Source organism: Suricata suricatta, chromosome 7 (genome assembly GCF_006229205.1).
Source record: "Suricata suricatta isolate VVHF042 chromosome 7, meerkat_22Aug2017_6uvM2_HiC, whole genome shotgun sequence".
NCBI lineage: Eukaryota > Metazoa > Chordata > Mammalia > Carnivora > Herpestidae > Suricata > Suricata suricatta.
Window position 1 is genome coordinate 105,817,934 of NC_043706.1, and position 17,605 is coordinate 105,835,538.

General features: G+C 38.8%; 1 protein-coding gene across 1 annotated transcript; it reads left to right on the forward strand.

Annotated features, from left to right (window-relative positions):
• Positions 1 to 429: 429 nt before the first annotated feature.
• Positions 430 to 17,384, forward strand: SMPDL3A (sphingomyelin phosphodiesterase acid like 3A). The gene is made up of 8 exons (XM_029944110.1): positions 430 to 584; positions 5,526 to 5,739; positions 6,859 to 7,003; positions 11,073 to 11,169; positions 11,907 to 12,076; positions 12,536 to 12,716; positions 14,786 to 14,910; positions 16,752 to 17,384. The coding sequence occupies exons 1-8, from the start codon at positions 482 to 484 to the stop codon at positions 17,052 to 17,054; spliced, it is 1,338 nt and encodes a 445-aa protein (XP_029799970.1). The 5' UTR covers positions 430 to 481; the 3' UTR covers positions 17,055 to 17,384.
• The last annotated feature ends 221 nt before the right edge of the window (positions 17,385 to 17,605 follow it).

The following is a 17,605-nucleotide window of genomic DNA, read 5'->3' on the forward strand; positions in this document are numbered from 1 at the left end:
GGATCATTCTCACCCTCTTTCCCGAGTTTCTGGTATACTTGGTCTGGGATAGGACCTGGGAATTTTCATTTCTTACTAAAATTTCCAAGTAGTGCTGATGCTGCTAGTCGAGGGGCTGCCCTTCGAGATACTGTGCTATCCAACACTTCTGGGGCCCTCCTTCAAATACGATACTGCAAGGTTTTGTTTGTCTTCCGCAGGGGAGCCCCATCCGTTTAAGGCCAGGAAGCCTTTAGTGAAAATGATCTGTCTGAAATTTCCCCAAGCACGTTCCTTCCCAGGCCAGTCACTGCCGCGAAGACCTCAGGGGGCAGATAATCGCTAGACAGTTGCTGGAGGTCAAACGAATTGACCCTTTGCGGTATCTGCCCTCGCACGTGACTGCAGGGCGTCTACACCCTCACCCTTCTTATGCCTTCTCTCCACCCCCGGGCAAGTCAGCCTCAGTCTCTCAGGCCCCGGGCTTTGCTTTTGACCTGTGATGGCGCTGCTGGGCGTGCTCGTCTGCTGCCTGTTGGTCGCCCTGCGTGGCAGTCCCGGGCTCGGGCTGCCCCTGGCGCCCGAGAGTCCCGCTCCGGCAGTGGGTGAGTCCGAGACCCTTTCCCTCCCGGGAGCTGCCCGAGGACGCCGGGCCAACGCGCGCGCGCAAAGTCGGGAAGAGTGCGTGGGGGCAGCCGGGCGCCGCGGCCGAGGCTCTGGGGAGCGGAGCCCGAGACGCGCCAGCGCGGGGAGCGCAACGGCGACGCCGGGACGCGAGCGCCAGGCGACCGGCGGGAGGTCGAGGGGGCTGCAGAAAGTTCCCTCGGCCAGTGGGGGCGCTGCAAGGCGCTGCGGAGGCCCGCGTCCTCCGCGCGTTTGTTCCCGCGGGAAGGAAAGAAACGTGCGCGTCTCAAGCAGAACCGAAGCTGGAAGTTGGATGTCCCGCACTTCCACGGGCGCCGAATGTGCCCAGAGCCCAGGGAGCTACGGAGCTTCCTCTTCCCCATAGGGGTGTACATTTCAGCGGGACTCCGAGTATCTTCTGTCCTGCGCGTCGGGTTTGTTGGCGTTTTCTTCTTACTCCTCCAGCCGGAGTCTCGGTACTACCCACCTCAGTCTACGTTAGAACTCGTGGAGCCTTTATTTCACTTTACCTGGATGTTACCGGTCTCTCTGTGGGCGGGATCAATTTTAGTCGTTCTTAAAAGTTGAATGCAATACCTGTTGCGGTCCGCCTGGGACCAGCAGCATCAGCGTCACCCAAACTTCTTAGAAATGCAGGTTTTCAGCCCACCCTAGACCTATGGAATATGAAACTCAGAATTGGGACCCAAGAACCTGATTAGCAGATTTTGGATTTTAGGGTGTCTTTTGAGCCTTCAGTTTCAAAGGTCAAGGTAACCCCACCTGCCTGACACCCTTTGAAAAGAATTGTGCTGTTCTTTAGAGGGGGGAAATTTTGATAGGTGGAATTCTGTTCTGTGTTGGGGGCTTAGCCGCCTCTGAAACTTAGCACAGCGTTTGGTGCTGTTCTCTGACGCTCTGCAAGTGCACTGAAAAAACACCCCTTCTTTGTGTGAGAGCCAAGTTCTCGCGACTCAGCTGTCAGGTTGAAAGCAAGAACTGTGAATCTGGTTTCTCAACTGTCAGCCATAACAAGAGTTATCCTCAAATATGTATTCTGGTTTCTGCTTTTATTAGAGCTTGTGTTGTTTTTCTTTAATTGGGTGACTGTTTTAGATTTTTGAGATAAAATGTCTCAGGTTGCTACTCATTGGGATTACCTATTGGCAAATTCACTGTTTGGTTTTAAGAATCTGATTGCTTAAGGCCTTAACAACAACTTTCTGGTGTCTGGGCAACTCCACTTACACCTCCCTGTTTCGATATGGAAGCTAGAAGGCTGAGTCACGTAGGGAGGAGGTAGGGATGGGTTTCAGAGACTTGCTGAAGTGTTGACTTAGCAGTTTTGCATTGGCTATATTATTTTACATGCTTTCTGCTTGATGCGTCGTCTCTCTCCTCCTGACTCCATTCTGAAATGCTTTCTTTCTAACACCCACCATGACTGGCCTGTGCTTAATCGTGTGTGTATGTAAATTCCCAGTCTCAGCTTTCTGTTCTCTCAAGTCCCAGTGGTCAGAGAATAAAAGCCCAGGAGACTTCATCTGGTGGTGTTTGTCCACAACTCTGTTTGGAGTCAGTAGGTCAGGGCCTGCTGGGGTATTTGTTAGGAACTGACAATATAAACAAAGAAACAAAAATACCTATTTTAAACAGTAACCACATGTCCAAACATCTGAATTAGGGTTTACCAGTTTTTTAAGGATAAATTATATATTTTTTCGCTAAGCCATAATTTGTTTGGTATAATGTTGAGCATTTATCTAGGTATATTGACAACACACATGTGCATACACACATACATTTGTGGAAATCTTCTTAAAGATTATCTGCAGAATAAGAAAGAAATCGCTGTGTCGTGAAATGAACTTTGGACCGCAAGTCAGAGAACCTGTAGTGGGGTATGGGCTCTGCCACAGGCCAGGTCTGTTGTCTTAGACACACACACACACAGAGCACTTTATATATAATTTCATTAGAAGTGGGAGTTGAGGCCTCCAGAGGTTCATTAGTCATCCAGGTTAAAAACCTGTCAGAACTCCTCTTGGCTTCTATTTAAAGACTTTCTTCAGTGCATCTAAATAATTACCTCCTCACATATCTGTCTGTGGCGGTGCAGTGGTGTGGAAAGAGCGCTAGACTGGAAGTCTGGAGTGACTGGTTTTAGTTTAGTTCTCACCATTGAGTCACCATGTGATTTTGAGGAAATCCTGAAATCTGTCCATGCCTAATGAAAGAATGTTTATTGAGGGCCTACTATAAGTCAGACATGTTCTAGATGCTGAGGACATAGAAATCTAGGTACTGGAGATGTGTTCCTAATGTGTTACCAGTTTTGGTTTATAACATTTTAATATATTTTTTATCTCATGTTCCGTAATTGTCACAGTATGTCATGTAGGTGTTGTTATCTATTTTACACGAGGCAAGTGACACGGAAGGACAGTTGAATGTGAGCACACATGGAGGCCAGTGGTACAGTGGTTAAGAGCAGCATGGAATCCGGAGTCAGACTTCCTGAATCCCTCTCTTGCCTGTGTCGGGTATGACACATGTGACTTGGACTTAAATCACCGTGTGCTGCAATTCCTTACCTTTAAAGTAAAAATAATGATGAGTTAATACATATAAAACATAAAAAACAGTACTAAACTTACAGTAAGTACCTGATAATTTTACGTATTACTTCGAAATGAGGACGTTTAATCTCAAATTCAAGCCTGGGGTTAGAAAATAATAACAGTATAACTAATTTTTTAATGTTTATTTTTGAGAGAGAGAGACAGAGAGAGAGAGAGAGAGAGAGAGAGAGAGAGACAGAGAGACAGAGAGACGGGGTGTGAGCTGCAGAGGGGCAGAAAGAGAGAGAGGGAGACACAGAATCTAAGGCAGACTCTAGTCTCTGAGCTGTCAGCACAGAGCCCAGCACGGGGCTTGAACTCACAACCCATGAGATCATGAGCTGAAGTCAGACACTTCACTGACTGAGCCGCCCAGGCACCCCATCAAAATATTAACAGCACGATTAACATCGAGTTTACTAGATGCCAGGTATCTTCTAAGCGCTTTACTTCTACCAAGTCACCTAACCCGGTAATATTCTTCCCATTTTGCAGATCAAACAAGCCAGGATCCCACGGCTAGATTAGTAGGTAGAACTTGGATTTGAGGTCAGGCAGTCTGACTCTGGAGTTCCCCCTCTTAATCATAACGCTGTACTGTTCTGCGTACAGTTTATCATACCTTAACATTCTACAAATTATTAAAAAATATGTTTAAATAAAATTGAGATTCACTATATATTTACACCTCAAGGAAGGACAGTCTCCAGGATGAATCCGAGCTATTTATCAACCTCACTTTGTGCGTTGGATAAAGTTAAGTGTGAGCTAGAAATGGAAGTTGGAAATATTTCTTGCATTAAAGAGTAAAATAAATTACACTTGGCACATATTTTCAAATGGGGATAGAATATGAAGTAATTGATCCAAAAGACTATTTTAAGTCTATTTTCTTCTGGATATTTTGTCTACTACATCTTAGCTGTGGGCTGAAATATGTTATAAAATCATAATAATGTTGTGGAGAAAAAACAACCCAAATATAACTTACCTTTTCCTCCCTAACAAATTAACAGTTTTCAGTTTCTTATTTTATTATCCCAGCTTTGGGTTCTATTCAGGTGTTTGCTCACATACATACTTAACTTTTATCATCTTGGTATAGATAGATAAAAGTTTGCATTCTATTTGTTTGCCCCATGCTTCTGGTGTAGTATATGCTGCTATGTCATTTCTGATGTGTTTCTGATATAAATTAGTCACAATCAGAGTAAACTCAAAATCCAAAGTGTGAAAAAACCCTCAACATTAAAATAACATTAATTGAATATGAGAAGGCAGCAAAATCATAGAAGATATATGTGAATTACGTATGTGCAAACTGGAGGGCCTTTCAAAGCGGGGCTCAGATTCTGACGGTGCCATTTATTTGCTGTTTATACCTGAGCAAGTTTCCTAATTGACCGAGCTTTCATTTCTTCCCTCTAAAATGAGAACAATGATTCCTACTTCAAGAGAGTGGTTTTGAGAATAAAATGACATAGTATATTTAGTTTCCTTATTATAATGCCTGGCACAGATGCTTAATAAAGAGAGATACTACTCTGATTATTAGTACTAGTATTTCCTTCAATGAAAGAATCTTTCTTTACCATGCTATCAGATGGGTTCCTGTTTCTCGCTGAAAACCTAATGGAAGCATCCTCTTTAACAAATGCTTTCCTTAACATTATTAACATTTGATACAAATGTCTGCTAGATGTTTCAATGTTTAGTAGCTTTTACTAGCCTCTGGCAATTCCTACTTTTGGCTTAATGCTAGCGTTAAACATTTCTACTCTTTTTCCATTAATGTTGAGAGGCCAGGTTTTACAAGAAATTAGGAGTGAGATTTAGTTCCTGGTTCTACAATCTATTTAGTCTGTAATCCAAACAGACCACATCATGTTTCTATGTCAATTTTTCCACAAGAAGCACATAAATAAATTCTGAAATTGTAGATTCTGCAAGGAGGGAAACACACTATTACGACACAATATTATTACTGACCTCCCCGAAGGAGGTCTCCCTTTAGTTCTTTATGCAATTACGATCTTTTTTAGGTAGCATGCAGTCAGTGTGCTCATCAGTTCTGACCCCTATAAATGGTAAATTTTAGTAAATTCTTCCCACTGTCTTTGGGATCCTCATCTTCTGACCGGAAGGTATTGCATTTACTTTCAGGGCAAATGCAGGTTTAAATTACTAGGGTTTTACTCCATCACAGAGAGGAGTAACTGTCTCCAGTCTTACTGTAAATATTTGTATTTAGGAATACCTGCAGGGAAGTAGATTTAACACCATTTCTTTTCTAATCAACAGGACAGTTTTGGCATGTGACTGATTTACACTTAGACCCTTCTTACCACATCACAGACGACCATACAAAAGTGTGTGCTTCATCTAAAGGTGCAAATGCCTCCAATCCTGGTCCTTTTGGAGACGTTCTGTGTGATTCTCCATATTACCTTATTTTGTCAGCATTTGATTTTATTAAAAATTCAGGACAAGAAGCATCTTTCATGATATGGACAGGGTAAGTGATTATATAAATACTGTTACTCAATATTTATCTGCAGTGTCCTAAGCTTCATTAGTATGCTGAATTCCTATGAATATTAATTAGGTTTTTGTTTTGTTTTTTGTTTTTTTGAGCGAGTGAGAGAGAGAGAGAATGAGAGAGAGGTCACAAGTGGGCATGGGGCAGAGAGAGAGAGAGAGAGAGAGAGAAGCAAGGCTCCCCTGAGGTGGGGTGGAGCTCACCCACCTGATACGGCATTTGAACTCAGAACCGGTGGATATAATCTGAGCCGAAGTCAGATGTTTAACAACTGAGCCATCCCACTGCTTCTAACTAGGTTTTAAGTTAATAGTTATTTGGGTTTTAAAAAATACTAGGTCTGATTAATCATTAGATTATTAGAGATAAAGGAGATTTTAGAAGTCTCAGAATTTTAATTCTTTTTTAGAATACAGGCTGTAGAAGAATGTCAATGTTAGCTAAGAGATGATGACTCCACAAACAGCACACTTATATTTTGAAGTGTTTATTTATGTGATAATAGGTGTTGATTAAATAATCAAAAACAAAAGGCCAAATGGGAGTTAACCTGAAATAGGAATTTTGTAAACATTATCTTCTGCTGGCATAATTAATTAATTCCATCTGGAGTGACAAGGTTTCTATTTTCTATACGTGCAGTAATGACCTGTGCTATTTAACTAATTTTTACATTATACCTCATTTAATCTTTGCATTTGATAGAATTATTCCCATTTTACAGATGAAGCCTGGGCAACTAAGTAACTTGTTCAAGTGCACACAGCTCGTAAATGGCAAAGCTGGAATTTGAATCCAGGCATTTTAGCTCTGGAATCTGTGCTATTAATTGCTAAACTATTTGCCTTTCATGTGTCTTTAGTCAAGAAGTGTAATAGGCTGAGATTTTCTGCTTATCTTTCATGTCACACAAAGCTTTTAAAATAGGATTCTCTGTGGAAGAAAGGTAAGTGAATAGTAGCTTATCAGTTCTTTTAACAGTCATCTGTTGTTTTATTGTGGAAGTGAGCAGTGATAATACAACAAGGCATCACGTGTGTCTAGTGATTTTTATAGAAATTGATTTTGCTCTCGATGATTCTGTCTCCTTTTCAGGGATAGCCCACCTCACGTTCCTGTGCATGAACTCTCAACGGACACGGTCATAAATGTGATTGCTAATATGACAGCCACCATCCAGACTGCTTTTCCAAATCTCCAGGTTTTCCCTGCACTGGGTAATCATGATTATTGGCCACAGGTAAATTGATTTAAACTTCCAGAAGTGTCCAAAGGAATTTTCCCATTAGTACTGTCAAAATTCTGACAATAACTAGGTAGGGAATGGGAATGGGCTCATGGACTAGAGTGCACTTTTAAAAAACCCTTAAGAATGTAAGACAAGTGCTTTGGGGACTTTAAAGTGACTCTTGCTAATCCATAAAAAGATGTGTCCATAGTGAGTTTTGGGAGCAAATTGCCTAGTGTGTGGATTATTGATTCTTGTTTTCCTTCACAATCTTTCTCAACATCTACTTCCTTTTGAATAATTGTGCTGCCCATTCACATTTCTGTGATAAAGGTTGGCAAGGAAGGTTGATATTGACAAATGTTTACATTTTTCAGAACTCCTCTTAGGCAGACAAAGCTCTCCACACTCGGATCTAAGCTAGATTATGATTAAAAACAAAAACAAAACAAACCATCATAAGAACTAAAGAGGCAGGTTCCTGTTCAGGTCCAGTTTATCTAATTATGATACAATTAAAGACAGAGATTGTGTTCAGAATATTTAATGACTAATAAGCCCAGGCCTTAATCTATCAGTGTGGACATTTGTGAAGCAGCTTGTGCATAACTGTTGGACCCCAGCCCTGGCTACAGGGTCCAATTATAGTAGTGTAGAAATTTAGATTTGGACAGATTCAAGAGATCTCAGAGATGGTAGTTTAAGTCCATGACTTGGCAAACTGTGACCTGTGTTCCAAATGTGGTTTACCACTTGTTTTTGTTAATAAAGCTTTATTGGAACACCGCCATGGCTATTCTTTCTGTATTGCCTGTGGCTGATTTCTGATTTTTCACTAGAACATCAGAGTGGAATTGTGGCAAGAGAGACTATAAGGCCCATAAGCTTAAAATATTTATTATTTGACCCTTTATAGGAAAAGTTTGCTCACCCTTAGTCTAGATCAGCTCTTCGTTTTATGAGAACTGGGGCCCAAGATGTTAGGTTGCTTGTTCAAGTGCTCACAGTTGTGTAGTGGTGGAGCCCACATCCTGGATCTTTTGTGTTCAATTAGACTAACATTCTTTTATGCATCCCTGTTCTTGCCAGATTAATATACTCAGTATTCCTGAACACAATACTTACTTTCATGCCTCTCTGTCTAGAATTATCTTCCTCCTCCTTCGAATGTCTTTTCCATCTCACATCACAAGAATGCTTCATGAGCATTCACCTAAATATAGGAATTTGAGACGTTGTACTATAGGATGAACTTGTTTTAAGTGAGCTTTTGGCACTGGCCTCCAGGCTTGAGATGAACAATATGTTAGTCTTTGTGAGTCGTCCTCTAAACCAGTAGTCAACTTTGCTACTGTTGAGATGTTAGGCCACACATGGCAGACGTTTGGGGATGAATAATCTCTAGAAGTCAGAAGCTACCCGTATTGTTTTTTGTATGTTTTGGGTGACAGGCAGATGGACATAGTGGAGAACATGTGGGGTTTAGGGTCGTAGTCACTAGAATATAAAGCTCCATCCTGCCCTGCTCCTGATAACTTGACCAACTTGGATAATTCGCTTACTATCCTTGACCCAGAAATCACTTATTTGTAAATAGGAGCAATAACACCTACCCTGAAAAGTTTTTGTGAGAATTAGTGATATTACATGAATAGGGCATAGCTTCCTACCTGGTACATATTATGCCCTCAGTAAGTGGAATGGTAGTTATTAGAGGAGTAGCAGCAACATGGGACATGTTTTCCCTAACTCCTTTGGAGATCTGTGTTATTTTACTCTTATTTCTGTCTTCTTTTTGTGAAGTCAAATCTTATAATAATTCAAAGATATAGGTAATATCCAAATTCTAAAATATATGCTATCATATGTACAACTAGGGTAAATCGGGTAGCCCGTGTACCTTAAAGAGTTAATTTTTTTGTCTTTCTAGCTTATGATTTTATAGCTGAGAGTCTTCTTTCTATTATTCTACTTCCTCCCTGCCAACCCAGTTTCAGGAATGTCAAATGTAATGTGAAAGCTCCACAACACATTCTCCTACAGACTGAGAGCTGAGATGGAAGTTTGGTGAACATTAGTAACAAAACTGTTAGTAACAAATCATGTAGATAATTTAATAAATATTATTTCTCCATTAAAATCTCATAAACATGCATATAAACATAGCTACCCAAACATGAATACACAGACGCATGTCCCCACCCATTACATCAGAAGTAGGTATTAGTGTGGGCAGCCTAAGGATTCCTTCCAGTTGCCACCCAAGGAGGCAGTCTGGGCCAGGGTCCTCATTTACTCCTACGCTGGCAAGACTGGTGCCACCAAACTTATGGGTGGGTCACTTCCCATTATACCCCATTTCTCAGCAGTGCACATGTCACAGCCAAAGAGGCCTGAGATGATGGCATGGTGCAATTAATAATTGGACATAGGAGTTAATGCTGGAAAGACCTGGAATTCAGACCAACCCTGTAACTGACCTGCTGTCCCTGGATGAGTCATCTAACTTCCCTGCTGCTCACGTTTCTCATAACTAAAATGGAGAGAAAAGTCTAGAGTAATTTTATAAAATTTTTAAGATTTTACATGACCATACCAGTATTTTGGCATCTATTCCAAAGTGAACAAATGGCTAACTTTCAGATTTTTGATGATGATGATGATGATTATGACCAATTTTTAATCAGAATCTGGATTGACCTATAAGTCATAATTTGTGGTATTCAGAATTTTCAGACAGATGAGTCTGATATCTGACACAAATTAAATATATACTTTGGATAATTAGTTCTAGTTAGAACAAGTCATTTGGTTATTACTTTCCCTGAATGTATCTCTATTTTCATCGCGTATTAGGCATATGTATTAGGAACTAATGTGACTTGGGTATCATCTTGAAACATGACTAAGCATTTTAACTAGTGCTGATGGGAAATTCCTTTAAGAAACAGATCTATGTCACTAAGATACAGAAGAAAAGGAAGAGAGGGAAGGAAATGGCTTCTGTCTATTAATATAATTTTTTAAAACAAAAAATAGGAATAATTATCTAATTTCACAAGTGATTATTGGATTTTTATTCAGTATGTACTTTCTTTTTTTTAATTTAAAAAAAATTTTTTGTGATTTTTTTTTTTTGAGAGAGAGAAAAAAAGAGTCAGAGAGAGGGAAAGAAAATCCCAGGCAGGCTCCATGTCCAGTGTGGAGCCCAACATGGGACTCAGACTCACAACCGTGACCATGACCTGAACCAAAATCACAAGTTGGTTGCTCAACTGACTGAGACACCCAGGTGTCCCTCAGTATGTACTTTCTTAAAGTGTTGGGGTTTTTTCCTTCCTTAAAGATCCTTTACTATAATACAATAAAAAAAGGATGATAAAAATATGATAATAAAAACATTTTACACACATATTGCTTCAAAAATCCAGACATGTTGATATAAACAGATGTCTTCAAATCACAGGCATAAGGTTGTCAATTTTCCTTCAGAAAAGTTCAGAAGCCTTATACTGGTGTGAACATTTTAGAGGACTTTGTTTAATTCTAAAATCATGAAAATTTCTCCATTTCCTCAGTGTGCTGTTCCAGACCCTGTGTGTGAGGGCCAAATGTGCCTCTCTTTCTCTCTAATGAGCACACTCCAGTATCCATCCTGTATTCTGGCCCACCAGCACAAGTGCTTTTCTCTGTGTATAGCGCTGTGAGTGTTGGTGTCTGGGCCATTGTCTTTACTTTGATGCCCTTTCTTGTCAACATGATGGTAAAGTCATTATTGAAGGCCAGGTTAATGTGCTTTCTTCACTTTTCCCTACTGACTCTCCGGGCCGGACTCGATTGTTCATGCTTCGCTCTTCCTAGAACCTCTGTGATAGCACCTTCCACATGGTCTTATAGGTGATTGATTATATTTTTTTGTCTCCTTAATGAAGTTATAAATTCCTTGAAGATGAAGGCTATCTAGTACTCATCCTTGCCTCTACAGATGTCTAACATAGTAGTAAGTGCTCAAGGAGTGTTTAAATTAGTTAATCTATGTATCTTTAAAGTTTCAATGGTGGATTATATTGTTTGTGGCCAGGATCAACTGCCTGTAGTTACCAACAAGATATACAATGCAGTAGCAGACCTCTGGGAACCCTGGTTGGATGAAGAAGCTATTCGTACTTTGAGGAAAGGTAGGTGAAAGATTTATTCAGCCTTACTTTGTCCCTATTTTTATTCATGTTGTTCAGACTACGATCTTTAATGTTTTCTTGGTTGTGTTCATTCTGGATGTGCCCCATTTTTTTGGAGGCTGTAAGTCATGCTTGAAAGGCATGGATGGTGAGTGGGCCCAGGGCAAAGAGAACAGGTCCAAAGTCAGGTGCTAGGTCTGAATGTACCATTGCAGCAGACCCATGGGTGTTATCACCACTGGCTCATGGGTGTGAGTGGGATTTTGCCTTTAAGTCTCATCCCGACTAAGACTTTGGTTTATCTGAAATCTCTCCCATTGTAGTCCCTGGCAAGGTCCATGTGGGTTCCCATTATTTTGCATTTTAGATTTCCCTATATCTCTCATCTTAACTCCCCAAACATGCCAAAGTAGGAGTTGACACATTAATGTTTCTTTTCTAAAATTTGATACCTTGTGGTTGAATGCCAAAACAATTAATTATCGTTTCATCTGAATATTGGATACAACTGTTGGTAGCTCAGTATGTGAAAGTGCCACCACTAGACCTGGCACGCAGTAGGCTTTCGGTAAATGATTTTTATTTAAGGACAACCTCTGTATGTATAAACTAAATAATGAGAAATAAGTATCACCTTCCTGACTGGCTTGTAAACCATAATTAAGAGTTTGCTTTCGTAGTCACTGTGAATCTGTGTATATGGTTTTCTAGAGTGTGTCTTAAATTTGTTTTTATAGGTGGCTTTTATACACAGAAAGTTTCACCTAATCTGAACCTTAGGATCATCAGTCTAAACACAAACTTGTACTACGGCCCAAATATCATGACTCTGAATAAGACTGACCCAGCAAATCAGTTTGAATGGCTAGAAAAGACACTGAACACCTCTCAGGAAAATAAGGAGAAGGTAGATCCCAGAGACTAAAATCATCTGGGGATAAACAGGGGCTAAATTTGTGTATTTATTAATTCAAGCGGGGTCAGCTATTAATAAAGGTATTAAAATTTGAAGGTGTTTTCACATGAAACACCTTCTGGTTTAATTAACTCTGCTGCATTTGTTTTATTTTGCTTTGCTTTTAATGCTTTGAGGATTTATTGACATCTGTTGATTAAAAATAATTGTGACCAAGGTCACAGTTACCATATATCTTGAACAGTGTAATTTAAGTGAGTCAAATGCAAATAGAGTGATATTAATAGTTTTATAATTTCATCTTTTTTTGGTAATAGGAGAGATGGTATATTTGCTTTCTAAATTTTAGTTAATATACAGTACTTTCAATCTTGGATATCTGAATGTCATTTGGTTATGATACATGTGCGAAAAGATTCTCATCAGTCCTCGTTGTGTTTCTTTCTCCAGGTGTATATCATAGCACATATCCCAGTGGGATATCTGCCCCATTCAAGGAACACCACAGCAATGAGAGAATTCTATAATGAGAAACTGATAGATATTTTTAGAAGATACAGCAGTGTCATTGCAGGACAATTTTATGGACACGTTCACAGAGATAGTTTTATGGTTCTTTCTGACAAAGAAGGTAATATGCTATCCTGTTTGCATCTCCCCAATCCAAGATGTTAGAGCAAAGCAGTGAATATCCAATAATTTTTACTTAACCAGTAAATGAAAAGTTTCATTAAATCAACCCGTCATCACCAGATTTTTCTGAATTATCTACTATATTTGTAAAGAAGTGTCTAATTCCTGTTTAGGCCTGCAATTGGGTTTCTCCCTATTTGCTCCATGGGGCCATCAGCACTTGATAGCTATCAACAAAAAAGGCTCTGAATCCTTCAGCTCACTCAGCTTTTCTTTTAGATCCTCAAGTTTAGGGAAATACTGCTGTTTATTATTATTACTTCCTAGACTCAAGTGTCTTTTTATATGACTTGCTTTACTTTTCAGAATTTGAAGAGAAAAACACAGTTCACTATTGGTTTAAAATAGATCAAGTGCTTAATTTTAAGGGCTAATCAACATTGTCATCTACTCAGAATTACAAAATAAGAATAGAAGAAGCTCTAGCATCAAACAGAGCAATGATTACCTATTTTTAAAGACAACCACCTCATGAGGACAGGAAACTGAGAGTTAACAAAATAAGAGTTCTTATTTTAGAGGAAGTAGTCAACCAGGAAAAAAATCCACATTTTTTTTCAGCAGTTGGCAAACATTTTCAAAATGCTTTACCTCTTTCACCTACAAAAAGTAGGCCTGGTAAAAATGACCATTTTTCAGCATTTGATACCATTTTTACTCAGAAATAGATTCCTATAATAGATACGTATAAAAACATGATAACCCTAATCAGATTCTTATTATGTAATTATGGGCATATCATTTTAGGTAGATGTACAGAAGAAACTAGTTTTGTATTTGTGTGTATGTGTGTTTGCATGTACTTGTGATAACTTGGATTTTGTTACTATGAAAATTTTCAAATACCCTAAAAGATAATAATTAACCACTTCCACATACCATCACTTATATTTAACATCTATCAGGGTTGTGCCACATTTGCTTTACCTATTTACTTTTTATTCTTTTTTCTTTTTCTCAAGAATTTGAAAGTAAATCTCAAACATTAGATCTATTTTAGCCTACATGCTTTTGTATACATTGCTATTTTATATAATCATAATATGAATCACTTATGTAACAAGATCAACATAGTTCTTTGGTATCATCTAATGCCAATCCATAATAAAAATTCCTCTGGGTTGGGAGCCATTTAGCCAACTCACTAAATTGAGAATATTCCTTGTGAGGTTAAGGCGGGTTTTGCACAGCCTCCCCCATCGGATGGTGACTGATGTCTACCCCCAACTAAATTATTTTTTGAGCACTGACCCCCCAAGGCACCTTGCTGATTGGTATTGGGAGTGACCTATCCCCTTATTCTAAAATATGCTGATTGTACCTTGTGAAGGAACTTATTATAGGAATTTCTTCTTTTGTGATTATGGGAGCAAATATTACATTTCCTAAGAAACCTGTTTTATTTCCCCTCAAGAAAAAAGGCTATTGACTCCTGCTCACAAAGAATTAACTCTTGCTTTTGCTATGCTAAAAACATTGCCTTGTAATTGAATGCTGAAGATACTTCCTTCCCCATATGATAAGCATCTAAATCACCTACATCAATCACTATTGATAAAGATTATGCATGAGTCTTCTACCAATCTCTGTTCTAGGAAATTTTTACATACAAAAGAAATTTGTCATCAGAAATCATTGTCTAAGGCAAATACCACTTCTGTGCTGTGCCCTGTAGATTTTTTTTACCATAAATAAAGCTGGCTCTCAGGTCAGTGCAGAGTTGCCTGCCTGGTGACCAGAAAGAATCTCATGGCTCCCCTATCCCTCTCCCTTTGGGTGGCACTGTCCATTCTTCAGGGAGCCCTGAACCTGCTGGAGCTGGACTCTGGCACCTCTGTTTTCCCAAAAGTATCTCTTTATAGTTGTTTCAAGTCAGGATTCATCACAGATCACACATCATTTGGCTGTTATGTCTGTTAATCTCTTAATTTCAAATTTATTTATATTTTTAATAAAGTGAAACTCAATTTAAAAATATATATGTTTATGTTCATATGCTTTGTCCAGGAAGACCGGTAAATTCTTTGTTTGTGGCTCCTGCTGTTACCCCAGTGAAGAGTGTTTCAGAAGCACTGACCAACAATCCTGGCGTCAGACTATTTCAGTATGATCCTCATGATTATAAACTATTGGTAAGTTGGCCCAGTTTCAGAATTGACCCCACATTTATGCATGTCTTTATAGTTTCTAATAGTTTAGTGGAATGTTTTCAGCTTAACTATGTTCTTTGTTTCTATATTGAAATCTCATGATGTCTTCTTTTTATATTTGGCTGGTCATCACTTTAAGAATAAGCATATGAAATCAGCCTTTTGGTCATTGTTTTGGCCTTCTAAGGACTTGACATTTGTTTAGCACATTTGGTCAGGACCTGATTTGTGGGCTTGTACACATATTGAAACTTTTCACTAAGGCGTACTTGTTACTAACTACTCTTCTCCAGAACATAGCTGTGAAGATGGCTCTAGACTCTGAAACCATACTCCTCCAAGTGTTCTTTTACCAAATCTCCTTGTCCCCAGTCTCTTCCTCTGTAAAGTGAGGATTAAACGAAGTATTACTGACTTCACAGATTTGCTGTGAGGATTACGTGAACAGATGTATATAAAGCACTTAGAAGAATGCTTGCTTATAATCAGCACGCAATAAATGTTGGCAACAGTTTTCTAGGAAAGAAAATAAATTGAGCTGGACATTTATCTTTGAGACAAAAGTTCTCTGGAGTCTGTACACGACTATGTTTTAGACCAAGTTAGGATTGAAAGGCTGGGCTTTTTACTTATGAGTACTGCCCCTTTCAATTACTATAATTTGAAAAGAATTTTTCAATTAGAGTCTTTATTGATGTAAATGCATTTTTTTCTAGATAAATTTAAGAGGAGGTACCTCTCTTGTTCCTTAGAGCATGTTTTTATGAAGAAAATAAGGCAGAGAAAATTAGATTTAATTCGTAAACATTAGATTAAATGAGGAAATAAAACAATTGACTGAATTATTTTTACAACTATTAGTTGCCTATTTTTGGATCTGAAAGTCAGATACACACACACACACACACACATGCATGTATTATATATATGTATACATGTACATATATGTGTGTGTGTGTATTTCTGTGTGTATGTATATATGCATACGGACATGGAAAGATGCCCTGATATAGCACTAAGTATTTTTAAGAGTGCCAAACGGGGATGCCTGGGTGGCTCAGTCGGTTAAGCCTCTGACTTCAGCTCAGGTCAGATCTTACGTTCGTGGGTTCAAGTCTCGCGTCAGGCTCTGTGCTGACAGCTAGCTCAGAGCCTGGAGTCTGCTTCAGGTTCTGTGTCTCCTTCTCTCTTTGCCCCTCCCCCTCTCATGTCTCTCTCTGTATCAAAAATGGATAAAACATTAAAAAAAAAGAGTGCAAAACAGTCCATACATAGTATAAGTTAATTTTTTGAAAAAGCCAAAAAGATAGTAAATAAGGTGTGTATGTATATATATACACACATATATATATTCTAAACAATTGTATTTGTTTTGTACATAAAGTCTAGAACAACAGACATACACCGGAGTGATAATAAATGTTTAACAATTTGTTCACTGGGAAAAAAAATTTATAGCATCGAGATAACTGAAAATTTGATGATCGGCTCTGTGAGCCGGTACAATCCGCCTCCAGCACACCACTGGTTTATACATAACTATTAGCAGTGGTCACTTCTGAGGGGTGTGAATCAAAAGCTTTGCATTTTGTACCTCTCTCTCTGTAGCTTAGCCTGTGTTTCTTCATTGTTTTTAATATCAAAAAAGTAATATAGATTTTTCTGTTGGATTCTTCAAAGAAAAAAAAAACAGTTCTCACTTTTTTCTAAATGACTACAACTTTAAATTACGAATGTTACATAAATCCTAATAAGGACTCCTTGCTGTGCGGTACTTTCTATGCCAAAGAATGAACCAGGCTTTGTGACTGTTTCTGCTACAGGATATGTTGCAGTATTATTTGAACCTGACAGAAGCAAATCTAAAGGGAGAATCTGATTGGAAGCTGGAATATGTGCTGACTCAGACCTATGACATTGGAGATCTGCAGCCCCAAGGCTTACAGGCATTAGCTAAGCAATTTGCAGTCCTGGACAATGAGCAATTTATAAAATACTACAATTACTTCTTCGTGAGTTATGACAGCAGTGCTATTTGCAATGGGAAATGTAAGGCCAATCAAGTTTGTGCCATTCTGAGTCTTGATCACATTTCCTATGTAGATTGCCTCAAACAATTTATATAAAGCACTACCCCTAGTACTTTACCATTTGTGTTCATAGAAAATGTAACATTGTTCCATTTCTGAGATCAGTTTGTGGGAATTGTTACATACAGCTTTGTGGGTTACTGAGTGGGCAAGCAGAATTCTTATCTTTGCTTTCTTTTTTATAATCCTCAAATGTGGATATTTGTAATATTCTACATTTTCATTATATTGAATATATAACCCTCTATTACAAGAATGACGTCTGGATGTCAATATACTATCTTCCAGTTTATATAACTATATCTAATTTATACCCTTGTTGCAACTGTCATTTATATAATAAAGCAAATGGCTTCTCAAGTATGATGAATTATTTTTAATAGCATAATTTTCTTTTAATTCACTCTTGTTAAAAACTCATGTGTAAACCGAGGTTCAAAATGTTTAAATCTCATGTGTAGACTAAGGCTAATATTGTCTACTGTTTGGGAAACACCAAGGTCTCATTGAGACCATCTTGGGACTTATGAAGCACCGTAGCACATGAGTTGCCTGTGTCAGAGCAGAGCTGTCATTGCTCTCTGAGG

Excerpts from the sequence above, each read along its gene's own strand:
- SMPDL3A (XM_029944110.1), top strand. The coding sequence starts at position 482 with ATGGCGCTGCTGGGCGTGCTCGTCTGCTGCCTGTTGGTCGCCCTGCGT. Across the intron at positions 11,170-11,906 it reads TATTCGTACTTTGAGGAAAG|GTGGCTTTTATACACAGAAA; the intron begins GTAGGTGAAAGA and ends TTGTTTTTATAG. Across the intron at positions 14,911-16,751 it reads CTCATGATTATAAACTATTG|GATATGTTGCAGTATTATTT; the intron begins GTAAGTTGGCCC and ends TTTCTGCTACAG.